This window comes from Scleropages formosus, chromosome 12, assembly GCF_900964775.1.
Source record: "Scleropages formosus chromosome 12, fSclFor1.1, whole genome shotgun sequence".
In the NCBI taxonomy this organism is placed as follows: Eukaryota; Metazoa; Chordata; class Actinopteri; order Osteoglossiformes; family Osteoglossidae; genus Scleropages; species Scleropages formosus.
In genome coordinates, this window is record NC_041817.1 from 17,601,675 (window position 1) to 17,628,911 (window position 27,237).

At 44.3% G+C, this 27,237-nt stretch overlaps 1 protein-coding gene across 12 annotated transcripts; it reads right to left on the reverse strand.

The window, feature by feature from the left end:
* Positions 1 to 1,047: 1,047 nt before the first annotated feature.
* Positions 1,048 to 25,504, reverse strand: LOC108920630 (disintegrin and metalloproteinase domain-containing protein 23-like). Of its 12 annotated transcripts, none has more exons than XM_029256817.1 (26): positions 25,181 to 25,504; positions 24,067 to 24,269; positions 22,728 to 22,804; positions 17,790 to 17,853; positions 16,113 to 16,195; positions 15,492 to 15,555; positions 15,247 to 15,319; positions 14,705 to 14,772; positions 14,473 to 14,538; positions 14,031 to 14,099; positions 13,244 to 13,410; positions 12,869 to 12,953; positions 12,665 to 12,752; positions 12,022 to 12,073; positions 11,339 to 11,438; positions 10,883 to 10,954; positions 10,658 to 10,744; positions 10,445 to 10,525; positions 10,129 to 10,179; positions 9,938 to 10,001; positions 9,645 to 9,750; positions 9,378 to 9,497; positions 9,093 to 9,261; positions 8,826 to 8,937; positions 8,213 to 8,303; positions 1,048 to 2,803 (listed from the first exon to the last, which is right to left on the reverse strand). In XM_029256817.1, the coding sequence occupies exons 1-26, from the start codon at positions 25,257 to 25,259 to the stop codon at positions 2,758 to 2,760; spliced, it is 2,337 nt and encodes a 778-aa protein (XP_029112650.1). In that variant the 5' UTR covers positions 25,260 to 25,504; the 3' UTR covers positions 1,048 to 2,757. The 12 variants fall into 12 exon arrangements, 10 of the variants coding, with proteins under 10 accessions (XP_029112650.1, XP_029112648.1, XP_029112645.1 ...); XM_029256816.1 differs by lacking the exon at positions 8,213 to 8,303 and adding an exon at positions 6,565 to 6,655 and having other exon boundaries at positions 2,667 to 2,803; XM_029256813.1 differs by lacking the exon at positions 8,213 to 8,303 and adding an exon at positions 6,565 to 6,655 and having other exon boundaries at positions 2,721 to 5,073.
* Positions 25,505 to 27,237: the final 1,733 nt, after the last annotated feature.

Here is a 27,237-nt window from a genome sequence, read left to right on the forward strand (position 1 = left end):
CTGGAAGCAGCACAGAACAGGGGCGATACTCTTTTATATTGTTTTCTGAGATGTATTTTTCTTTGGAGACAAGCATGTGCTTATTAAACAAATTTAAATGCAAGTGAAGTAGTGCAGGTGTTTTATTGTGCTGAAATCATGATCATGGGTTGATAGTTTGAGAAAATTTGTTTGGAATTCTCAGATGGACCATATTGTATTTTTCCCATTTGAAATAATGGGAAATGGACAGCACTGTTTTCAGGAACAGGTTAATTTCATAAACTGAGAGGTCCCTGTATGAAATCACTACCTGCTGGAGCCATCTGACAGATTCACAGTAGAGTTAGTTTAAATTTCTGATGCTGCTTTTTTTTACTCTTAGCAAACATCTGACTCAACCATTCTTACCTTTTTCCACTTTTGAGTAATAATGACATTTTCAAACCTTTGCTGTGAGCTTATTGTATTTCAGTAAAAGTGGTGGTTAGCCTAATTAGCTCAAGTATCATCACTTTAAAGCCGCTTGGTAATGCTGAAGATGGCAGCCATCATAACCCAATGTTTTCTTAATGTAAATATTTATATTCCCGAAGTGAAGTGTTGGCTGTTTCACCCACTAAATTTCATTTTTTTGTGTTAGGATTTTATCTTTTCTCTCTTCTTAGGGTTCAGTGAAGCAACCGCTTTACTTACCACAGAGGATGCATTGGTCCTCAAAGCTCAGATCTAGTTGTAGATACATTAGTGGAACCCATCATTGTCTGTGTCTTTAAAGCTCTGTAACACATTGCTCATGAAGAGTAATAAAAATATATATATATATAAAACCAGATCTTTCAAGGAAAAAAAACTGCTAAAATTGAAAGACTACAACTCCAAAAAAGTTACCTGTTCAAGTGATACTAAATGCCCTATTGTAGTATGTTTGAATAAGGTTCTGTTATCCACACTGCTCATACAAAATTCTGCTGTGAAATATATCAGCAAAGCAATGAGAACAATAGTAGTGAAATTTTCATAGCAGTCCAACAAATTATTCCAATAAAAATACCACTGAGGTCTAGATCAAAGTCCTGTTTATTTGCTACTGTATTCAGTTTGACCATGGTTCTGGATGTTAAAACATCAGTAGATATTCGAAAACAGTTTATACCTGATTGTTCCTGTAGCAGCACCACTTGTGTCTGCTGTCATAAATTAATGTCTCAAAGTCTGGAGAACATAGCTGGCTCAACTTGGAACAAATATTAGCCCCGCTTATTTGACTTAATAGGCAGCGTATGTGTTTTCCCATCTCAATTTTGTAAATAGCCTGTTTTTTATTGTCTCTTCAATTGTTAAACCTTCCATTTTTTACTTCCTACTTTAGGTTAAGTAAAAGGACCAATATGGGGAGTGGCCAAGCATATAAACATTACCTTTTCAACAGTAGTACAGTAGGCTCCCTTTTTTATTGTCTTACGTCATTTGTGCAATGTGTTTCTTTGCATAGAAAATATACAAGTTAAAAGTTTACTGTTGTCATGCACCTATGCCCTGTAGCATACTGTTGTGGATCTTGATCTCCTTTTCAGGATCGAGAGCCTATTATAGTGGGTGCATGCATTTTACCAGTAGTCTGAACTTGCTTTCTGAGTTTTAGAGTACACAAGGCCAGTCATTACTGGGGGTGTTAATGAGGACCTTTATTGACACCTGATGGCACACAGACTGGCTTGTGCATGTGACATGGAGAGGAGACACAGCCAGAGGAGTTCTCCACTATGTCCACACGCCCACTCAATTAATTCTTTGGCTTTTTTGGTCATATTTGAAATGTGTTGAGGGACCTCTCTTACAAAACAAAATTCATAGAGACTGTTTTTGGCCTTCTTGATTGACCCCTCTCTAATATTTAATGATGACCAAAAAGATATTGTGGACTCTACCAGGCCTGATATGATAAGTGATCCTCAACCACCCATTCACCTGGTCCCTGACCCTTGTTTTTGATTTGCAATGTTTTTTTGTTAACACCTAACAGGTCATAGACTTCATGACTGTAGGCTATCATAATTATTTGTTGAAGATCACAGATGTTGTTTTCATAATCATTGCCCAAATCACCCGCTATACAACATGCTGAAACAAAAAACGAAAGCATTTAATGTCTGTGTCAAATGATATGTTAAAATTCAGTAACTGAACTTCCTAATCTATATACAATCTTGCCTATAGGTCTATGTGGTCTGTATGGCCCCTGGGGCCCAGGCGAATAAACTGGCTCCTCCCCATGACATCTTCAGCTAAGGACCTGAGGATGAGGAGTAAAGATGTTGCAGGCCACCATGTGGCTTACTTTTTAAAAATGCGTCCTCATGTTTTGAGAATTTAAATTTTTTTCTTTTGCTTCGCATTCAAAGCTTTCGCAGCCATGCGGGATCCATCAGCAAGGGCTCATCATGCCAGGGACAATGTTCTGTACAGGAGTTTGTGCCAGGTGAGCGGATGGCCCAAATGCTACACCCCCAACCCCCTCTGCACTGGCACGTTTGAAAGAAGAGTGTTTGTTGCGCTAAAAATCAGGTTCTGTGTAAGTGGGCAAGACCTGGTTGTGGTAGGGGAGGGGTCAGGAGCCAGCATTTCTATTCAGCTAAAAGGGAGGTACTTCACATATCCTCAGTGATTTTTTTCAAGTAAAACTAATGCCAAAAACAGCAGCAGTAAGTGCAGTCCAGCTGTAGATCAAGAACAAGACCAAAGAAAATCCTTTCACTGGCTGTCTCCCATCTTCTTTTAGATGGCACTGGCATTGGGGTCATACCTGCGCTTCTTGACATTTCTTGTTGTGGGAAGATATGAGTGAGAAAAAAGAGACAGGAGTTAGGGTCAGCCAGTTGATTTAGTTGCATTCTCCACAGATTAGAGCCCACACCTCCTCCCTGCACCACAGCTGCCACTAACTTCTCAAAAGAACTGAGTATATATAATCCCCAGCTGTCCACTGGTTGTGACGCTTTACACTGGCTCCTCAACTTGTGAACACAATTGGGAATGGAAATCATCTAAATTGTTCATAACTCCAAAATTCACCTCAACAACTAAGTCACAGTCAATAAAAGGTTAATAACACTGATGTCATTGGAGCTATTCAGGGGGTCAGACTCTGTAAAACTCTTAGATATAGCAATAAAAATGCTTTTGATTTATTGACTGCAAGCTACATTAAATTAATACAAAATGACATAAACATACACTGTCTCCTCAAAATCCTATTTAGATGTAGATAAAAATGTATTAATCTCAGAGGAAAATGCACAAAAATTCAATCTAATGTCAACTGTTGATTGATTCACCCCAAAAGTGCCGCATTAATCATCTTGTCACTGATCAGCTGCACAAATTCCAGACACAAGGTGTAAACACTGTGGAAGCACATTGAATTAAGGTGATGCCACACTCCTGTTTGCTTTACCGCCATCTATCGGCAGACTGGACGATACTAGTTGCATTTGCTACAGTCTGAAATACAACAAAAAAAAGATGAGAAAATGCAACTGAAAGTAAACAGTCATTGTCCAAGATACGCCGATATACCGTACGTCCATTTGAGTTAGGAGAATTTCACTTAATAAGTTTAATACGCCTACTTATTCAGCAGACACTTCTTTCAAAGTGACTTACAATGATTAACTAGTAGTTAATCTCTCTACTATCCTAACTAGTAACTTACTATTTAGTATTCATTCCAGTTACTAGGATACTAGTAACAATCTAGTAAGTAACTCAAAGGTAGCTTACACTAGACACACGACACTGAATTCCCTACAATCATTCTTCCACCTCTACGCCGCAGCAATGAAACACACACAACCGCACACATTACCAGCAATTTAGTATCACCAATTTGGCAGAAACACGCCTTCGGGAGAAAACCCAACTGAACACGGGGAGAAACTTCAGACTTCACATAGACCGAGCAGGAATCGAGCCCACGTCAAATCGCACAGCTCAGCTGCTGTGAGGTACCGTTAACTCGCCAGTGTGAATTCATTTGCATTGCTGTTATTGATTTCTTTTTACTCCTCTGTTCTGTTAAAAGCTGAATTACTGCACAGTTGCTCAGTATGATATGTTTTGTTTCCAAGCGTTTGCGTACGGAACATAATGGTTATAAAAGCTGATGGAGCGTAGGTCGATACATACAGTATTACAGTGTAACTGTAATACAGTGTAAGGTAAAGTGTTTTATTTTGGTGTTATGACAACTAGCATTAACTCCTAATGTAATTGTGTCCATTTGAGTGCCACTTGGTGATACTATATCATAATTGGGTGTGGGTTTTGGTGCTCAGGAACACAAAAAATTTTTACCACTGAAACTAAAGATGATTATGTCTTTCACTTATGAGAATTCATCTTCATAAGGTGGGGGAAGACCGTATATTCAAAAATTCATGACACAACTGTTCACAATATGAGGAGCCAGTGTTCGGATGTCTATTAGACGTTCATTTAAATTTTTTATCACTCAGTGCAGGCATTACTGATATTACATATCTGCTTTTAAGATGATGGCATCCAGAAGAGGTAACTGAGGAATTAATCAGTTTCTCAGAATGCACTTTTACACAGTTCCTTTTTGAGTGACATATTACTTGCTAGTGATGGTGTGATGTAAGCAGGAGAAGCACTAATCTATGGGACCGTTTTTTCTTTAAAAAGAGGAAAAGGGGAAAGGGGATTTTTAGTATGCAAATGCAACTCTAAACAGAAAAGACGCCAAACATTCCCAGGAAAACATAACAAAATTTAGAAAGGAAGGGCAAGAGGACATCACATTACAATAGGCACAACGACAACAACACCAAGGGCTTTGGCACAACCTCCCCGTACTGTGGCTTCCTGTGGGGCATCCAGCAGTCTGTCATGCATCTGATCCAATAGCAGGCAAGCATATGCCTTTGCTATTGCTGTTCTGGTCCAATAGCAGGCGAGCAGAGGACACTGCTATCACTGTGGACAGGGCATGCAGTGCAGCACACCATGTCTGTACCAGGTCTGTGAGGCAGGCAGCAATGGCAGCTGGCAGGCCAATCCGGGGGTCCGGCTCTGCATAAGGGGCAGAGCCCAGTCATCCATGGAGGTTTGGTCAGCCATGGCATAAAGGCTGCACCCACCTGTGGGTATGGCTTCTTTTGCAAAAACTCTCACCCTTTGATAATATATTGGATTGAGAAGAAGATGATGATGGCAGTGTAAATGAACCTTGTACCATTTTCCAGTGGTGAGCCCAGCCTTGTGCAATGCACTGACATGCCTCACTGTTCCCCATCTTGGTCCAGTCAGCATGCATAAATCCCACATGGGTGTGAGTCAAGGTGCTGTGCTGACCCGCATGCTTTGTTAATAGCTGGAATCCATCTCGATTACAACTCAAAAGGCACGTGAAGTAAATTGAAGCAGCAGAAACTAGCATTCGTGGTTCGATTATTGCTCTGCTTTCTCTGCACTTGAGAAATTATGTACACTTTGGAGAGAAGCAAATGTGAACCTTGCTTAGGATTACTGGTAGATGAAAGCAGATGTAACTGATCTGACCATTGGAAACCATGGATCATCAGGCTGGAGTGTTGAGAGCTGAGACAAATGGACAAATAACGTGTGCATGTCTCCGATTATGCTGGTGGGTGAGGACACAGCGGGTGACCTGAGAGCCTGCCTCTTGGAGCACACAAAGCAGCATGTGGGAAATGGGAGATGACTCTCCATGCTAATGGCTGCCCTGAGACCAAAGTTCATAATCTTTACCTTCTTCTCTTTGTAAGATTCATACCCACAGCCTGTTCACTATCAGCTCCTCATATCTCATTCATTGGCCTTTTTTTCTAAGTAGAGGTCCTCAGTAGAGCTCTGTGACACCAGGCTAATATCTTATACCAAAGGTCTAAAGCCATATATGAGTTCCAGAACATCATGATCATCAATTCAAAACTAGACCTAATGACACTGGTGTATATGAGCTCCATTTTGACAGATAACACCAAAATGAACACTTTCTTCTGCAGTAATCATTGTGCAACATGTTATGGTGGCCCTGTTATGATTGCAGGTGTTCAAATCTCTGATTTAGATGGGCAAACTGTGTCCAGGCACATGCACGTCAAGCTTTCAGCTGGGCTATGCCCGATGGTTTGGGGTTCTGCTACAGATTTAATGGGTTGTCCTCTTCGCAAGCTGAAACAAAATGTTTTTTCATACTTTTCTTGTCTTCGGTGAGTTTTAGTCCATGTATCTGCGTCTTCAATCCGAAATCTAAACTACTTATGCTCCCAATGCTGTTTTTGTGTGCGTGTGTGTGTGAGTCGGTGTCGCTGAGTATTAGGTCTCTTTGCATATTGGTTTAAATTTTTTATGAGATCCTTATGTACAGAAGGTTTTGTGTTACCTCTTCTGGGTCCAGTTATTCTCTGAAAAATATATGTACTCTGGTTTGTATACATCTTGAAAGCTCTGGTTTCTGTAGCAGGAGCTCAAACCCTGATGTCTGTAAGCAGAAGATGTTGGACTCATGGAAGAGAAGACATGCATTGTGTTGCTTACTTAAAGCCCCATCCTGTCCCCCCCAGCACAATGGCCGCCACCAGGATGGCCCCCGCAATGGAGCCTATTATAAGGTTGGTGGCACTAGGACCTGTGAAGGGTTATGGGGAGAAACAAATGAAAGCCTTATGTTTATAGGAGACATGTATGTTCTTTTCAAATGAAAGATGGCACACAAGTACTCAGTGTGGAAAACAAGGGATGGATACATCAAACTAGTATCTGTATTTGTAGACTGAATTATTTCTCCTGCTCTGAAAACTCTATGCAGACACTTCGGTATTTTCCTTGCCATGGCCTTGTTTAACTCCTGATTTAAACCTGGCTCTGCTGAAGGAATTTAAAATTTGCCTGTACTTCTGTTTTATTGTACTGTGTGTCACCAATTCTGTACAAATTTCCTACATAATAAGGGGCAACTAAAACATAGCACTGATTTCTTGCAGAACTTGGGCAAACTGTCTATGGAACTGATGTCCTGCAGCATGAGGGGCAACCATTCATAGACATTATGTCCCACACACTGAGGGGCAACCAACCCATGGCATTGATTTCCTACCTAGTGAGGACAAAATCTCCATGGTATTGATGTCCTACACAGTGAGGGACAACCAGTCTATGGCATTGTTGTCCTACTAAGTGAAGGCAACGAGTCCATGGCATTGATGTCCCACAAAGTGAGAGGGGCAATCAGTCCATGGCATAAATGTCCTACACAGTGAGGGCAGCTAGACCATGGCAGTGATATCATATATAGTGAGAGACACTCCAGGGCATTGATGTCCTACATAACGAGCAACTTTTACTCCATGGTATAGGTGTCCAACACAGTGAGGGGTAACCAGTCAAAGCTGTTGACGTCCCACACAATGACGAACAACCAGTCCATGGCATTGACATCCTGCCCAGTGAGGGTGGCAATCTGTCCATGGCATAGAGGTCCTACAGAGTGAGGGGCAACTTGTCCATGGAATTGATGTCCTAAATAGTGATGGGCAACTAGCCTGTGGCAATTATATCTTCATAGTGAGTAAAAACTGGCTCATGGCATTGATGTCCACCACAATGAGGGGCAACCAATCCAGGATACTGATGCCTAACACACTGAAGGTACCAGTCAAACGTTAATGCTATGCACAACAGAGGGTAACCAGTTGAAGGTATTGATGTCCTATTCGTTGGGGGACAACCAGTCCAGTACAGAATTCCTGCAAGGTTTGGTTGCAACCAGTCCAGGGTTTTGACACTCAAAACACCCAGAAGCAACCAGTCCAAGGCACCGATGCCAAAGACAATGAGGGGTAACCTTAGGTCAACCTGCTTTCCTTGCATTTTGCGTATATGCCCCACATGGCCCAGGAAGGAGAGGGTTAAACACTGCATGACATGGTAATAGTAACAACAATAATGATAATAACAACAACAGAGAGAAGTCATAGTAATAACGACATTAGGGGATAAATAAATCCATCAATCCATCACATGACAAGGACACGTTCAACCACATGACATCAGTACAGTCACTGCACGAGACAAATCCACCGGGACGCACACACAGGGCTCAGGCTGAGTGATGTGATCCACACCCCCCCACACACGGAGGCATCACTATGAGAGGAAAAACTGTGAAAGGGAGAAAGATGCTTACTCTATTCCCCACCCCGTGCCTCCAAAAATCACCCCCAGGGCCAGAATGGTCCCTGCTACAGCCCCTATCAGCCTGTTAGTGGCCATGCTCACTGCACAAAAGGAAAAGGGATCATTCAAAAGAGAACATCATCACCACCCGACCAGAGGCAAACTGCGTAATGGAGTTGGGGTTGTTCTGTTTCCTTGGCAATTGCCCTTTACCCCACCCATATAACACCCCAAGTTACAAACCCCATCTTCGGATCCAGATCATACCTGCTAATATATGCAGCAAATAATGGATTATCACATTAATATGGGATATATTCATCCATATATTAAGCTAAAAGAACTTAGCATAAGTGTGGGTTAGCATGGGTGAGCATTCAGAGCGTGGGTTAGCGTAGATGACATACATCAAGAAAAAGAATCTCAATAAAGGGTATATCTAGAGTGCCTTTCCGTGACCCATTCGTAGTCTTAAGTTAACTTTAGCACATTGTTACATTGCTATCTAACTCAACTGTACAGAGTGAATGTGCAACATTATAGAAATTCAGCCCGTAAACTCAAGTGACATGGTTGGCTGTATCTGTGCATCTTAGTGCCAGGTGTGAACAAATTTGACAAACCCTTGGGTCCTTCGTCTTCACTAGGTGGGGGCTCCTTTGGGGGGTCTGGCATGCTGCAGTCAGTGCCTGCCCAGGTAGCATCACAGGTACAAGTTGCCTCATTATTGCACACCTGACCAGGAGAGACGTAGCGAAGAAGTGAGCAACCGTACACCTAAATGCAACACTTGTATTCATTTAGAGTGACACGAGTGGTAGAACGTATATACTCACCCTGTTGTCAGAGAGGAGCAAGACAAACCTGATTGGTGGGGCACTCATACTCACCCCATGGGCGGAGCACACCTGACCATGGGAGCCACTAGGACAGGCACTCATGTTGAAGGACTGGATGGGCAGACACTTGCGGTCAAGGCACATCATGGAAGGCCCACATGGTGTCCCATCCTCTATGTATCCCAGATCTGTTTCATCATCCAGGAGGACATGTCCACCACTGAAACCATAGGACATGGTGAGGAAATGCATGGTTGCAGAAAGATGAGGGTGAAAGGAGAGGGCATGCCCCCCTGCAGCTGACTGTTGAGAATAATGGTTTTCTCTCATTCTGACCTGCAGTCCACCAGCCTGCCTTGGTGGTTGAAGGAGGTGGGCGTGATGTCACCTTTCATCATGCCAATACGAGGGTCCCGACCAATGTTGGCACAGAGGAGATACCCACAAAACACATCACTGTACGGAGAGAGGGGAAACATTCAGAAGGCACCCTGACAACCTACACCAACTTCCGAGTCTGAGTGGATGCAGGAAAGTTTTGCTGTACAAAAACTCTGCTTTAGTAACCTAACATTGCAATCACATTGCTGGGGCCACACTCACTGCTTGCTGCATTGGATCCATTTCTCTCCATCCTTCCCACAGTTGCCCTTCTCTGTCCCCTCGGTGTTCAGCTTCTCATAACAGAACTTCTCAGATGCTGAGGCTTCTGCTCAAGAAAGGCCACAAAAAAGAATGGAAGCGACAACCCATTTCTTCAGTAGCTCCAACTCAGAGCTACTTTATGCTGTATACACAGAGTTGAACTGGGACACCAAAACAGGCCTCTACTTATTCCATCCAGCTGGACAATGGAGTGTACATGGGTCCCACCTGCCACTGTGCATTGTACTCACTTGGGCCCCAGATGTATCTGCATTGACTGTCTCTTGTTTTGCATTCACCACTATAGCAGCGACCCTGAAAGGGCAAGAGGACAGCAAACGTATTTGGTTCTGAACTTCCCCACAGACTATCGTGCGCATTCAAATCCTGGATTCAGGAATTTTAATAGATTATTGTGCATTTCTTTATAGGTCAAACTCACCTGGTTGAGGTGACAGGAGTAGCCATCCTGCTTATGTAGATTAGGTGGGCACTGCAGAAAAGCATGACCATCATTATTGTTTTCTTGCTTAGCTGGTGCATCTATTTAAAGTAACAGCTTTTCCTATTGCTGCACCTGAATGTTTTGCTGGACCAATTCAGACTGATAACCTTGCTCAAGGATACAATATCAGATCCAGTCTGGGACTTCAACCATACAGGTAGCTGTAGCCTTTTGTTTGTTATGTCACTATTTGCATCAGAAGAGAGTTTTTATGTCTTTAAGGAGCAAGGGTGTCACCTTTACTCCGACTCACCTGCCCAGAGTCTCCCGTGCACGTTTCGGAAATGTCACAATCGTTAACAGCGTAGCGACAGCCGTATCCTCGTGGGTAGAACTGAATATGTCGGGGGAGAAAGAATGTGAGCTTTCTACCTCAACTGTGGCTAGTCTTCCTGAGCAACAAGCACTGCAGTGGATCCTTCACACTTACTACGGTAAGACAGCGATGCAGAGGAAAAGCCCTTACCAGGCAAGTGGTGTTACAGCATGGGCCATCACTGCAGTGAGCACCATTAGAGAGAGAGCACTTCTTACAGCACTCCTTATAGCACTCCTGAAAAAGAGAAACACACAGCAAAACACACATACATACAAACCACAAAGGCATACCAGAACAAACATGGACACACATGTGCTTTCTGAAGTAATGAAGTAGTATTACGCTAATGAGACTGCCGATGAAGGGACTCACCGCTCGGCCTCCACAGTCACACTCTTCTCCCACCTCCACGTACCCATTCCCACACTCTGTTGCCTCAAAGAGCTGCCGGTGAGATGTAGAGTTGGCCTTGCATCCAGCTTTTTTGCTATTGTTGAGCCATATTTCACACAGTTTTCCATTAAACATTCTGCAGTTTTCGACAGTGCGTTCAGCAATACGTTTTGCGGTGTCATCACCGGTGCCGGACTGTGTTTATGCGATTTTTTTGAATATTTGCCTGCATTCCATCTTTTGTTCTGCCAGCGTTCAGCATTGTCCCATGGTTTGGCTCACGGTGCTGTCAGGTGTGTTTGCTGGTGTATTGCGCAGTTTCCTTTGCATCGTATTCACCAGCGTTTTACATATTTGAGGTCTAAGTTGTTTTAAAATAACTGAGCCTTCAAATATGCAAAACATTAAAAATTATATCGCAGAGCGCTGACCCACCTTGGTGGGTCGGTTGAAGAGACAAGAACCCCCTCCCTTTAGCAGGAACTCCTTGTAGTCAGAAATGCTGCACTTGGAGAACTTGCGAGGATGCTGCACCCTTGTTGAGAAGAGAGCATACAGGGTATGAACCCAAAAACACAACAAGGGGAAAAAACAAGGGGAGTTTCAACACCTGGAGTATCAGACTATCATCTTGCATTTAGGAGAATATTTGGTATACTTTCCATCTTGATTTAGAGTTCAGAGGAGGGCTCCCACCTGCTGTTGAGCAAGTTTTTTGGGACCTTTCTGGCCAAAAAAGAGGGGAAGATGGGGTGGAGGTGGGTTTGCATGCAGGTTAGTGGGAATTCATAGAGTATACTGTATGGTGCATATGACGGAAAGTTGGGCATTAACAGGGGCTCAGTCTAATACTTCCCTCCTGATTTTTTTTTTATAAGACTCAAAAACATAACCAAAGCAAAAGGGATCAACTTTTCATGTATATGTGAGTATAGGCATCTTTTGTGTTTCTGTAAGTGTTTATACACGTGTGTCTGTTTGTATAAAAGTTTGAGTGCATAACTTTGTCTATATGAATGTATGGCAGTTTGGCTTTTTTATGTGTTTATGAATATGTATGCAAGTACAAGCATATGGCAGAATAACTGTGTGTGCATAGTCTCTAGCCAAGACAATACCCAGTGTCCTCCATGATGCAGCCCACCCATGACTCCACACAACCACACTCTTCTGAAACAGAGAGCCAGACAGAGCATGAGTTACAATAATTCAGAAGCAACTGGTGCTCACCAAGTATGCAAAGCATCATTGATAATTTCTAAAAGATGCTGGCCTGCAGGTCAGCAATTGTAAGGGTACTTTTGAAGCGCATGTATTAATGTTTTTCCCAAAGCAACATCTGTCACAAATTGGCATTCTTAACATCACAAGAACTGGATATGATAAAAGTGATGGAATTTAAACACACACACACACACACACACACACTTTCCAAACCGCTTGTCCCATACGGGGTCGCGGGGAACCGGAGCCTAACCCGGCAACTCAGGGCATAAGGCCGGAGGGGGAGGGGACACACCCAGGACGGGACGCCAGCCCGCCGCAAGGCACCCCAATCAGGACTTGAACCCCAGACCCACCGGAGAGCAGGACCCGGTCCAACCCACTGCGCCACCACGCCCCCCCCCCCCAGTTTAAACACACAAGATCATAATAATGCATGCAGACAGAATGTGCAGAAACAGCAAACGTTTGCAAATGTCAGCTGTAAAGATGTGAAAGAATGAACAGAAATGTGCACATATGTGCTTTCATGTGTACTTCTTTTGGCGGCTGGGTCCCACTGGATGCCCAGGTTTTGGGCCAGGCTTTGCAAGAGGGCGGCGGCCATTGTCCAGGTGGTGCCATACTGCAAGGGATAATGGGACAGTGCAAGATGTTATACCTGTAGAGGCTGTAGGTAGTTTGTACCTGACAGACAGCACAGCACATTTGCCATATTATTAGACTGATCTGGAATCTCACCTCGTTGACTCCTACTCCTCGAGTCATAGAACACACGCCTGCAAAATAGGCAGCGCTGCTTCTGCGATAGTGAAATGTCACATTGCTGTAAACAAAAATGACAGACGCAATATTTCAGAAATCTGTGCTTCTCAAACACACAAAACTGATATATTCAGTATATATGATTCATCTAGAGAGATTCACTGTATCGATTTGTAGAGTTATACCGGTGCAGAAGGTAATATTAACATAGCCGTGTCTCCTTGGAACATGAAAGTGTGACCTGAGCATAGGTGGAGAACTTTAGGGCTTTCCGATATTAGGAGCTTATTTTTAATTATGAGGTGAATGACAGGGGGGCTAGGCTATAGGGACAGAGCAGGAAGGACCTACGAGAAGAGGTGCACGGCATCCGCGTGCTGCTTGATGCTGTGCTGCCGATATTTGGAGAAGTCACGCAGCATCTCAAGGGGCTTCACACTAATAGGAATATGGTCCTGATCAGTCCAGATTTCCACGGCGACCAGAACCACACGCGTGTGCAGATGCTCCTTATAGACCTGATGTCAGAAAGGACGGGTGGCATCGGATCGTGGGATAGATAGCGGTACAGGCAGAGAATAGGAACAACACAGGGACAGGAGAGCAGCACTAGGTTTGAATTAGCTCAGGTTCCAGCCTAAAAGCATAGTTAGCACATAGGGACTAGGAGAGACATGGATCTGTTATGAGACACAATAGTTGCTGCTGCAAAGCATAGCAAACTCTTGGCTTCAGGCTGTTATAATGTACAGCACAGGAGATTTAGGGGCAGCATGCAAGTCATCAGCACGAAGGAGGATCACTGAGGTACAGACAGGAACGGTCATTTATTAGTCAATATAGAGACAGGAATGACCATCACTTTATTGAGGAAAAGACTGCAATGACCATCTCTGTTGAGACAGAGGAAGAAATGGTCATTTCCTTGAGGGGAGACACGGTTCAATGGTTTCCATCTGTGGAGGCAAAGATGCCATTTCTGTGCAACTAAGGACAGATGTGGACATCTTTTGACTGAGATACAAGAGAAATGGTCATCTCTTCGGGGAAGTACAAACCGCATTGGTCACTATAGATGTAGAGACAAGGGTGACCATCTATTTTTGTACATTCTGTCTTTTTCGATGAAGCTACTCACAGCATCCACAAAATTCACCACTGATTTGGCAAAATTCTTGGTGTGTTGCTTGCTCTTGTGCCTCTTGTACTGCAGAACACGAAAAATATTGGAGAAAGATCATGACGTAGGGTAACTGTTTCCTGATCTCAGACTGCGCAGACATAGAAACCGATACGCACACCTCTCCGAATAACCATATTATAATATGAAAGCTTTTTTGTGCAAAACAAGCAATATTTCTTTTATTATTTATGTTTTAAAGATTGTCACCAAACACCACTATGGATCAGTGTCAAAACAGAGGCAGGTAATATTACAGCAGCTTAATTTCATATGCAGTCTTTAATTTGTTAGATGTGTTTCACTATGCCAGATGGCTACAATAATTAAATTAGTCTTGCTTCCCTTTGCGCTGTGGTGAAACGCAGGCTTAGAAAATTATTGCAAGGAGGTTACCCACCAAGTTGTGGTCGCTGACTATCATGATCTCCAGGTATTTCATCTCTTCAAAAACATTTCTTGGCATCTTAGAAGAGAGATTTTAATATTTCTAACAGTCCACACTAATCGTGATGGAGAAACACAAACTTATTTGACATTTGTTTAGGACAGAGCCTAAATGAGCTTTTCTTTGTGTTAAGCAAACTGAAATTAGTATATCAGTTAAATTAGTAAAATAATCACAAGCTCACAGCACGCTTTTTCCTGCGCTTCAGCCAAGAAATCTCGGAGAGCTCGGACAGCAACATCTCCTCTTCTGCTGTAGAGACAGCAGAGACACATAAAGACAGGTTGGGATTGTACAAGGAAGGATCGGGTATGGCATAAAATGAGTTGTGCAGGGAAAAGTAACACAAACTGAATTTATGATTGTGGGAAAAATGATGATACAAAAGAACGAGAGGGTGTTCGCCAAGGTTAGGTTTGGAGGTAAAAGAATACAGCCATGACCGAGGATATGCTGGAAAGGAGTACAGGAGACAGGAGTGGTTGGCGTTAGGGGATGTCAGAGAGGTGCTAAGTGTAGGAGACCACAATTGGAGGAAGGAGGAATAAAAACAAATCTGTGGAATACAGTGGTAAAGAACTAACACAGCAATAAGAGCACAAAACTAAAAAGCGTGTGATTGTATAAGGGTAGGAAGTGTGTGAAGATGTAAGGATACATGAGGGTGTACTGAGAATGGTGGTTAGAAGCTGAATGGATGCCTGTCGCAACCAAATCAGTGCTTACTCAGAGTGTCTGGGTCTTCGGCCCACTGCAGCGTGTGCGACCTGCGCAGGCTGTGTGGCCGAGCAGCTGAGTCCTGAGTGTGAGAGTTCATGGGTCAGCGCGGGCATATCTAAGCAAACAATATTATATTCCTTTCAGTTGTGTCCACGGTTTATTCTGCACTGCAAAAGTAACTGCCCGAAGCCCAGACTGTTTGCTGTATTGCCGTGCACTCAAGAATGAGAAAAAAGACTTTGATCACTTACTATCGAATGAGTCTGCTGTAAAGGCTCAATGAGGTACACATATTGCCCATCGTCAAACATTCCACTGTTAAAAAAGGAGAGAAACCCAGTTATGTAAAAGAGAAAGAAGGCCAGAACGCTGCAGAGATAACTTCCTCTTACTTTAACTTCGGCACAAATTCTGACAAAGGCGAATTCCCATTTCGCGAAAATGCATCATCGAAGGCAAGTTTTGATGGAAACCACACAGTTGTGGGTTTTCCCCTGCTTTACCACTGGCCAAGTTGTGTCTGGGTGCGATTCCCTGAACTCAGCAGGGGATATTGCAGTTTTGCAAAACTGACTCACTTTTCCCCTGCCCTACCCATTGAGTAATGCTGCAACATCTTGACCTCTTCACTCTGTCAGTGAGGGGTTCACAGCTACAGCACATAATGCTCCGTACCAGTACACCATTGGCTGGCAAACTACATCTCCCACACACAACATCTCAGACTTCAACACATGCAAACACTTGAGCTGAGATGTGCAGACAGACGTGCATTTAATCTGACACCCAATTAGATGTTCTCATGCGCAGATCTTAACCAAACTGCATACGCACTCGTACACTCTCTCACACACAAAGGGTGTGGCACGTACTGAAGGCCGTTGCATGTGGACAGTGCTGCGCGGGAATTCTGAATCCCTCTCAGCTGTCCATGGTAGTAACAGTGCTCCCCACCCTGCAAACAAACAGCATGTCCAACATAAATGGTAACATATTGGTAGCCGATTAAAACATATACACTCCTTAACAACCAGTAAAACCTCATTATAGCAAATCTGGCTCAGCTCCATCACTACACTATCCGTTCATCATGTCCTCACGCTGCACTGACGTTACTCATACTCCTTCATGTTATATTATGTACACAACCCGCCCACTTAGACTGCGTGTTTTTTTTATAAATGAGGATTACTGTACTGTGCGTACTGTGTGCCACATTGTGGGGCTGGAGGGGGAGGGGGACCACCCCAGCGCTATAATACGCTGGCGATACTACCTGGTTGGCTGGAATCCCAGCAATGCTCTTCTGACTGCCTTCGTACGCTGCACCTCTAATGCAGAGCATGAGGCCGCCGCAGAAGGGACAGTGTCTGCTGAGTCAGTGCCTTACCACAGCTCCCTCGTTGCCCCCCCCAACAAGCCCCTCTCCTGACTCAGCAACCGCAAAAGCGGTGAGTCGAAGCCCAGGCAGCTTCCCCTCTCTCTCTTCCAATGCTCCTCTTTAAAGAATCACAGAACACTGGCAACTCCATGGCAACGATGAATCCCAAGAGGAGGTGACCCAAAATGCTATGTTCACACTCGAGTTACCGTGATTAGTTTATTGAACGAGGACATGTGGACTGACACCCACGATTAGGGTTAGTATCTAAATGTATGAAGCACGGCTCAATGTAATCATAACAAACGAGTGAATGACGTTTGTCTGATAAGAAGTGATCACTGTGTGATTAAAGATGGGAACGATACAACAAAAACACAGCACGATAATTGTGTCTGACAGTGTAGGACATACAGTATCACACATTTACATTTATTCATTTAGCAGATGCTTTTCTCCAAAGCGACATACATCTCAGAGAAAATACAATTTGTTCATCATATATCATACTCCTGAGGAAAAAGAGAAGCAGTAAAAGCCAACCTTTAGACTGTGCAAAGATTTCTGGGAGGGAAGAACACCCCGTTGCAGTAGAACTGGGTAAGGATTTAGAATTATGATTAGAATACTGCAGCTCCAGCTGCTAGCAGACTAGTGAGAATGGTACTTAACCCCTTCAACAGTCCAACACCTAGACACCAGTATACCTCTGCAGCTCATTTAGTTTTTGACATCTAAAAGTGCACAATGAATACAATAACCAATACACAGAGCAGCCCTACACTTTAGACCTCTGAGACAGAAGAAATCAGGTCATGTAGTTTAACTAGGCTACCCTTACCAGGCTGTTTGAGACTAGTTTCACACTTTTCCAAAGAACATAATTAATATGAAACTGGGATCAGACAAAAAAAAAAATATCAACAGTCCACCAAGATGGAAAAATACATTAAGCAACTGATCACTGATGACTTAACCAGTGTGCTGTCCCACCCCAGGCTTCTACCTCTTTCTGCACAAGATGCCCAAAACAGCATGTAGACTCACCTCTTCATCATACACATAAACCATTACTGAAACAGACTGAACCCGTGCAGTCTCTGGTAGCTGAAAACAAGCCCTTCATACTGAGAATTCCTAGAAGGAATTTGATTCTAGGAGTCCTTACCTTTGACAAAACAGGTTTGCCTTCTTCATAGTGGATCTCCACGTAATCTGAAGACAGCAAGTCACTGGAAAACACATGGAAAGGGAAACAGGAAATTGTTTAATTTCCTTTGTATGTTATGAGACCCTGCAGAGTTTTGTCCCCTCATCCTCTTGTCTGGCCCTATGATGATGATCCTTCCGGGGCATGTCTGGCCCAGTTCTGTGATGGAGACAAACACGCTCCATTGTGAACTCTTGTCAGTACCAGACACTGTCCTGCATTGAAAAAATAGAGTTGAGCTTCCTATTCTCACTTGATTCGGATGTGTAAGACAGGGTTATCTGCAGGCCATCTCTGCTTCACCTCCTGCTGAGACACAGGCTTGAAAAGAGTGACAGAAAGCTATAGATAGAAGGGGAGCAGATGGTGGTAGCAGAACACAAATTGAGGTAAAAACGCATAAGGGAGAAACATCCCTTTGTGAAGTTGTCATGATGCCCTACAAGACATGTCTCATATGTTTCACAGTGAGGGATGGGGATTCCTCAAGGAAGAATGTATGAAATGTGTGGAATTAGCTACTTCATAACCAAAGCAGCACGTAAAGCTCTCCTGTGATGCAGTCCAACGTCAGGGCTTCAGTACAACAGGTTGTGTCTCCTTGCAACCTTTGCCTTTGCTTTGGGCAACACTATCATCCTGGCTCTTCTCCAGCCCTATTCATCAGATACACAGCCAATTCCTGACCGCCCCACCCCCCACCCCTATGCCCAACCACTGCCCACTGGCTCTTTATTTACTCTTTCAGTTAGCCTTGATACTCTTTCCGTTAGTCCTTGACACAGCTCTCTTTGGCGTAGGCTCCAGTATCAAATCTCTTAATGGTTTACTGCTTAGCTGGAACAAAGCAAGACAAGACTAATGATGTACTGGAGCTCCCAGGTGGCTCTGCCAGCAAAGGCACTCAGCCCAAGTCCTACTGCTCACACCATGGTTTGTGTAAAAGCTATGGTATCAACTGACTTTTACCGTGAAACCTACAGGAATGAAAAATGGGCACAGAACGGGGGGACATGTCCCCTCCCTTTCAAAGAAACAGGATATAAGCAGATTTCTCAGAACAAGTGGTGTATGATATGTGCCTTGTCCCACTTTGATAAGAGAAGTAGGGCTCCTGCTGCTACGAGTGGTTCCACTGAGGAGGTGATGGGTGTCAAATGGCTGCTGCATTAGTGCCTTTGACAGTTGCTGCACTGCTGGCAGAGCTCACATGGAAGAAATGATGCTTGTGCCCTTTAATAGCTTCTGATTAAACTATTTCTCTGGGTTTACTTAGTTGGTTAGGAGTTGTCTGAAAAAACTGCCATAGAAAAACACCACTTGCTGAACACTGCTGTCTTTGGACAACGGATGCAGTTACAATGATTCACCCTAACCCTTAACCCTCCCCCCAGTTCCCGGAGAGGTCCATAGACCACCTTATTAAACACTGCCTATCTAGCATGTATTAAAATCATGACGTAAGACTCATACACTCTCACAATGGATTCCGAGTAGCATGACAAAAAATAAATATAGGCCTAAATAATACTTATACAGACAGAGGTTTTTGGGATAAAGGTAACACCATTTTTTAACTTCTTTGGTAGACAAGGTTTCTCCTCCAACTGCAGCCAAAAAGCAGTTTAATTACAAACAAAATTTCACCCCTGTTGTAATCTATTCTGTTTCACATGAACAGATGCCATCTGGGGAAGAATCCAGCAGTACCAGTGTAAACTAGTGGCTGTGGTGAACAGACCCGTGTTCTGCAGCACTGTAACACCAAGCTGCTCTGTGATTGAAAAACACACATCCATGTTGATGGGGTGGACAGCAGTGTCTGGTATTCGAGGTGGGTTGAGAGCATGGAGTAAAGTAACTGGGCCGTGTCTGAGAGAGGCCCCTGTGTGTGGGCTATATTTAGTCCTATGGTGTTGCAAAAAGGAAAGAGTTTGACACTGCAATCTGTGTGTGTGTGTGTGTGTGTGTGTGTGTGTGTGTGTGTGAGAGAGAGAGAGCGCGAGAGAACGAGACCATGGGAAAGAGAAAGCACAGCTATGCAAAATGGCACTGCAGTGTGTTTTGGGGAGAGAACGAAGGGGGAAAATTGCTTTCATAAGCAGCAGGTGAGTCAAAGAGAGAGGAGAATGGATTTGCAGTAAGTTTTATGAGAGGCTGCGTAGGGAAGAGCAGACGCACGCTGAACCTGTAGCAGTGTGTAGTGTATCTGTGTCAGAGGGGGTGGGTAAAAGGGAGTGTGGAAGAATAGAGTGTTGGCTGCATTGGGGCAGTGAAGCGTGTACCGTTGGGGGACTAAATGTAATTAGCGTAGCAGAACCTTCATTGGAGCTTTTTTGGGACTGTAGCAAAAATGAAGAAGAACGATGCGTTCATTAGTACAGTGATGGATTGCGGTGAATCTGGGAGTACAGTTAGGTGGGGGGGGCACAATGTTCAGCTGCATCCAGCCCCACGGATAGTTGACACGCTGCACGAAACTCCCTTCAGTCGTTCAATCAATTCAATCAGCACCATGGATAGTGGTCGGTTTCAGCTGCCTTCAGCACACCTGAATGCCACCTCAGTGCTCTTCACCTATCAGCCAACCAGCATGGAGGAAGATTTCAAAATAGTTGGCCTTCTTACATGCATCTCAAACATATTAGTCTAGACTTTAGGAGGTAGGAGACCTAGGGAAGACCTATCTGCTTACCCTTAGTCAATGTAGAACAGCTAGGCTGCATTATCTAAAACCAGTGCTCACCTGCAGTAAACATCATCATGAAAGAGGTTCACACTGTTTCCCTTAGCATTCCTCTAACAGCAAACGATTTCATCTTCAGCAACCTCATAGCAAACTTTGAAACAAAGGTGTCAGGGAACCCTTTAATTGAAAGATATGTAAACATAATTTCTAGGGAGGGTTTGCTTCTCAAAAACCACCATTTGGCCTACGTACCGTCTTTCACTTTTAAATACAGAAGAGTGACATTTATACTGGCAAAAAATGTTAATATGAGTTCAATCACCTCACTTTTTTGCGATAATTAGAAAAAACAAGGCATACAGCAGCCATTACACATTTTATATGTATCCTCATGTAGATTTTTAACAACATTTACTCATTTAGCTGACACTTTTCTCCCAACCAACTTACAATGTTACTAGCTACAATTATTTACCCATTTATATAGCTGGGTAATTTTTTATTGGAGCAATTTAGGGTTAGTACCTTGCTCAAGGGTACTACAGCAGTCAGTGAAATTGAACCCGTAACCTTCAGATCTGAAGGCAATAGCTCTTACCACTACATTATCAACTAACACACTCCCCCTCACCTTGAAATAGAATATAGCATAGTATGACCCACGCAGGTGGCCCTTTTCTACACGTATCTAAATTGTATATAGAAAAACACAAGAACATGACACAATTGTAGGTGGGACGCTGTGAAGCAGGGGCAATGAGGAAACAACGCAGTCACATCTTACATGCATTTAAGCAATCAAATGTCAAATATTTTGGGGGAGATATGTAAAATATGGATTTCTGTGAAGAAATAATACTTCTGAACACACTGCACTCCCACTAAGCAAGTGATCCTTCATCAACCCTCTCTTGGGTGACTCATGATACCCCCAGATAACCCCCCAGCATCTCAGTCATCTCAATGACAGAATGTTTAAAATATTTAAAAAAGTGAAAAAGGGCACTTTGAAAAAGAAAAACTATTATTGTAACTGTATAGTGCATATTTATGTTTTTATTGTCTATTAAGTATTTTAGGAGTAATTACAATGTATTGCAATGTGTTTCAGTGCAGGATCTTGGTGCAGCACTGTGATTTATATTTCTAGCTATTTGTGTTTCTAGCTGGACTGCATAAAATGATCCTCTACCACTGGGCATCACAGAATTTGCAACTGCACCAGAGACCTGGCTGAGTTCAGCTGCCTCTTCCTCTGCTAGGAGAAACCACAGCAGCAAAAACTGGATTTCAAAGAGTGCCCTGTTGGTTTTGGAAACAATAAGTTCTTTTGAGCTCTTTTTTGTCTTAGGTCACCTTCTTTGTCTGTGAAATGAAACGGCAGCCACCAATATTTTCAGGATCATGTGCTTAACTTCAATGTGTCCTGAGTGTGTACTTGTGTGTGTGTGTTTGCTGGTTTACAGCCTGGTATTTAAGGGCCGCTCTTACTTTCATCCCCAGCTGCAGGTTTAGACTGATTCTTCATGCAGGAACAGACAGAATGTGTTTCCTATTGGGGATCAGTGCGATAAAACCCTCAACATGCCTGCTCAGTGCTCCCAGCGACAGTTTCGTGACAGCTGGGCACGACCCTGTTCCTCTACATGCCTCCAAGCTCATGCCAGCCAGAAATCTTGTTCCTTCCACAAACACAGGAGTAGACTGTGTTCTTCAGCCTAACCACAGCCCTTACTTCTCTCTTCACTTTATGGACTGATCAGAAAGTGACAGCAATCCTCCTTTTTTCTCTCAGGCTGCATACGCTGTCATAGGGAAACGGATGATCACACCCACAAGCGTGTAGTGGGTATCGGTGTGTATAGCACAGCTCCGGCTGTGTGAGCAGCATGCAAAAAATACACGGTGCTAGAATTTACTAACCCTGCACACTGCACAACCCCTTTGTGAAATATTCAATACATCCTGCCAGTAGGCAGAATTTTTAAAGGCAGAAAGTGGAATGGCTTATAAACACTCACTCAGAGGTGCAGCCAGCCCAGATAAATAAGTTCCATAGACCACTTCTGATTCACATATTTAGTAGACCGTTGTGCATAATATATTACGATAGGTCAATGCTAAAGCTACACTCTCGAGGCCTTTGTAAAGAACCCCAGAATTTGAATAACAGCAGCAGAGGAATATGTAAACCAAACAGCACTTACTTGTTTAATGTCAGGTCCAGGATGAATCTGGAGCCAAAGGCCTCCAGCTGAAAGCTGGCTTGGGCGAGGTGGATGACCTGCCGGAGAAACGTGGGGATGGTTACATGCAGAGGAACCAGATGTAACAGAGACAGCCCTACAGTTCACAACAAAACTTCCAGGAAGTGTAATTAAGGAAACCTTTTCATGCATTCATACTGTATGTAACATGCATACTGTACATACGTATGAAGGGGTATACCTGAGCGGTATAGTGGCGCGCAGCGGCGCAGCGGGTAGCGCTGCTGCCTCGCAGCTCCTGGACTGTACATTCAGGCATGGGTTTGAGTCTGGCTCAGTCTGAATGGAGTTTGCATGTTCTCCTTGTGTTCATGTGAGTTTCCTCCAGGTACTGCGGTTTCCTCCCACAGTCCAACAACATAGTTCAGGTGCACGGGTGACTCTGAGTTGCCCAGAAGTGTGTGCAGATGTGAGCGAGTGAGGGTGTAAGATTGCACTGCTCTATAAATGGGTGAATGGTTGAAATAAATTCAGTGCAGTGTCCAGCACTGTAAAGTCCACTTGAATAAAGCTGTGAGCAAAATACCAGGTAATATTCACATCGCTTTGGAGAGAAGCATCTGCTAAATAGATAAATGTTACCTTAACCATCAGCCCTCCCTTCCAAGACACCAGAAATATTCTCCAGCAAGTCTAAGAAGTGAACTTATAGAAAGCTTTTCATACATTCACATATGAGCTGCACACAACAGTACAAAGTACCATGTTAAGCAGCGTGGAGGAAATGCCGGACACTCAAGTGAAGATCAATACCGATCCCCGCAGAGACAAGGTACCGGAGCACTAAGCCTTATGTGCTTCTGTCTTTTCTCTAAATGGATGTCCCATTTGTTCAGCCCCACTAGGCCACAGTGAAGCGGAATGGATCCGATCATAAGAGGACAGCGAGCCTACGAAGAATGTCGAGTCCTCTTTTGATCATATTCGGCTGCATTTTCACGAGGAGGACTCCAACTTTAACGGAGTGCTGCATTTGAGAGGGGAAGTCTGGGGTTTAGCACAAGGCACAATGGGCGAGTAGGCTGGATGCTCACGCGGAGCCGAAAAGGAACCCCTGCAGCCGATGGGATGGGGCTGTAAGGAGAAGCCCAGCGCTGCAGTGCTCCCCAGAACATAGCATGCAGAAGGACACAGCGTGAAACCGGTCATGTTTCCACCTCACACAGCCATTGTGGCTCTGGGCCTTTCCCAGGGTTTCTCCCTGCAGCAAAGCCCTACTGAGCCAAGGCCCCCCGCAGACCGCCCCGCCCCGCCCCTCCCCTCCTCGACCCAGCCTCACCTGGCTGTCAGCGCCCTGGCTCCGCGTCCTCGTGTCCAGGTCATGATACGTGCTTTCCGAATCCTCGTTCAGGTAGTAGATGAGCCTGGACGGGTAGGTGATCTCGTGCTGCGGCGGCGGCGGCGGCGGCGGCGCGCTGTCGCCCCCGGACGCCGCAGCCGTGACCGCGTCGCTCGCGGACTCATTGCCCGCCGCCGTGGGAACTGCGGGGCGGGAAACCGCACACACGTCTGCCGCGCGCAAGGCAACGAAACACAGCAGCGCATCACAGAGTCCCTCAGCGACACACGGCTGGCTTGGGAACGGGGAAAGGCGGCTGCGGGACAGCGGGCGCGAGCAACTGCGCAAAACGCAACACACAGTCAGTACGTGCGGACTAACATCATGTAGTACATGTACACGGCGCTCGCGCAGCCTCTGCACACACACACACACACACACACACACACACACACACACACACAGGGATGTTGGGCATTTCCGATCAGTCCCGAGCTGAGTGCGAAGATCATGGGGAGACTCGCGTTCACACGACAATAAAGAATCTCCCGAGCTGTCAGTGATCCGCCAAAAGCGAACCTTATTAAAGCGTCTTCCTACTTTTGACAGGCATCACCATTTCCCCCATGGATATACATCCTACACATCAAATACCACAATTATACAGCAGCATAATTTTACACATTTCACACGATCCGTAACGCGCATTTAAAATTACTTTAAAGACACGCTTAGTTTCGCGAATGTAATTTAGTTGACGGTGAATTCTCCCCCAAAAAAGGTTTCGATCACGTATCGATAACCGCAGCGCTATTTATTTTCCCCAGTTGAAGCGCTGCCAGGCAATCGCGATATTAAAATACGGCAAAAACTCTGAATTAATCAACACAACGGTAAAATATGCAGAAATCCAGCCGCTCTGGCTCTGCTCTGCACCTGCTGTTAACCAAGCCGACCACAATAAATTATTAAAGAAACGACAGAAAATCCCAGGAGCCAAGAATATATTTCATTAGGAAATAATACGTAGAGTAACTGAAACGCGACGCTGCTGCTGTGGATCATCATGATCATCATGTCATGGTGTTTATTGCTAAGAAGCCTGTGTACCTACCAGTCGACGTTAAACCAACCGGGCTGAGCCAGGAAGCCAGGATGCTTGCGAGCAAATTGGGAAGAAATATCAGATACATGATTCATATTTGAATGTTGAATAATTACGGTGTTAACACGGCAACGCGGCGGAGAGCTTGGTCCATGGCGGGCGAACGCAGGTTATTTTTTAAAAAATTCGTCTCTTCGATTCTCCGGCGGACGAGCGGAAGGCGGTGGCCGAGCCCTCCACATGAACGAGCATCGCGCGGTGATGCTCCCGTGATGCGGCAACCGCGCAAGTGCCGCGCGGCCCGTTCTACCCGTCCCCTCTCCCCTCCGTGCGCGCTCACGCACGCACGCACACACACACACACACACACACACACGTATATATGCATACACACAGGCGCGCACACACACTCACGCACGCACAACAACCTCTGCTCACCTCGGGTTCATATCATGTGGTGCGAAAGAAATCCGCAGTATTATCTAGAATATTCTGTTCAGTATTCACCTTTACATTTATTCATTTGGCAGACACTTTTATCCGAAGAGACTTAATAAAACTCGGGAGAAAATTCTGGACAATTCCTGGGGATGGCTACTATGATAGGCTATGGTGTTAAATATTATGCATGCATACTTCATATTTTGTGGACCACAAAAAAGCAAGTAGCACTGTTTCGGTTTTGGGAAAACCTGCATTGCTGTGTGGCTGTGTTAAATGTATTTAAACTAGTCATCATCTTCAGGTGGCTTTTTTGATGGCACATAAAAGCACCCGTGTGCCTCTGATGTGAGAATATTATGGTGAAGTTATTGAACATGTCGTGCATCTTGCTTTAACACCTCTCTGAGTCTGAAGAATGAGCATCGCTGAAAATACTTGGGCCTGAAGAAAAGCTAATTCCATGCGCAGGAGGGGAGACGGGACTGCAGTGGACCCTGTCGAGGATGCCGAACAGAACAGCGGTGCACTCCAGCAGAAACACGGCATGGCCTCTGTGTTGCACGGAAAACATGCCGCCTTGTTCGGGTCCACTTTGGCTGCTTTAACACTATAATTAAGTACCAGGTCATTTCTCTATGCTGTTTTTTTGCACGACCGTCCAAAGCTAGGTTATAAAATCACTGTGGTATTTTTATGCTTAAGAATAGCATTCTCAGTAACCTCTGTAAACTATTAAGCTGGTCTGAGGTAACACATGTCGTGTTTTCTACTGTTTTGACCCAGCGTGGGTTACCTTTACAGTTTTTCACAGTTCAGTCTACATGCTATGAGAAGTGTTTTATTCTATTTCATTTAAGGGCAGGCACACACACAGTCTGAAACCGCTTGTCCCACACGGAGTCGCGGTGAACCGGAGCCTAACCCGGCAACACAGGGCGCAAGGCTGAAGAGGGAGGGGGCACACCCAGGACGGAACATCAGTCCATCTCAAGGCACCCAAAGTAGGACTTGAACCCCAGACCCACCAGAGAGCAGGACCTGGCCAAACTCACGGTGCCACCGCGCCACCACACCCCTTTTTAATAAACCCCCAATGCACAATTATATTGAAGTGAAATAAACCATTTCTTTTAGACGGCATAGTGGAAGAAAACTACACAGCTTTGCAGGATCAACCTTAGGAAACGTCATTGAACGCATTACAATAAAATTTCTTAGTAACTTAGTACAAAGCTGACAGTATGTGAGAAAAAATATCTATAGTGCATCTGTAAAAAACAGTGTGATGTTTTATCACTACTATGTGTCACTATTACTACTATTACCCTTACTATGAGAGAAACTGTCGGTTTTATTCTATATGGTGAAATTAATGTTAGGTTTTTTTATCAGAAACATTATATTAAGTAATAAATGTTATATTTAAGTAATAAAGACTAGCACTTGTGTCTGTTACTAATAGTCACACAGCTTCCTCTGTGCAGCATGCCTCACACTGTGTGAAAACACTTTAATTTTCCTCCTGTGTGGGACAGGACAATGTAAGAAGACTGAAGTCTGCTCCTTTGCTGACAATGACCATACACTTGGCTGAGCTTTGTCCAACCCAAATTTTTAAAATT

What these genes read in the sequence shown, in the direction of transcription:
- LOC108920630 (XM_029256808.1), bottom strand. Translation starts at nt 25,259, where the DNA reads ATGTATCTGATATTTCTTCCCAATTTGCTCGCAAGCATCCTGGCTTCC. An exon ending in TAGTCAGCGACCACAACTTG is followed by an intron (nt 14,100 to 14,472) that starts GTGGGTAACCTC and finishes CGTGTTCTGCAG; the next exon opens with TACAAGAGGCACAAGAGCAA. An exon ending in GGCAGGCTGGTGGACTGCAG is followed by an intron (nt 9,262 to 9,377) that starts GTCAGAATGAGA and finishes CTATGGTTTCAG; the next exon opens with TGGTGGACATGTCCTCCTGG.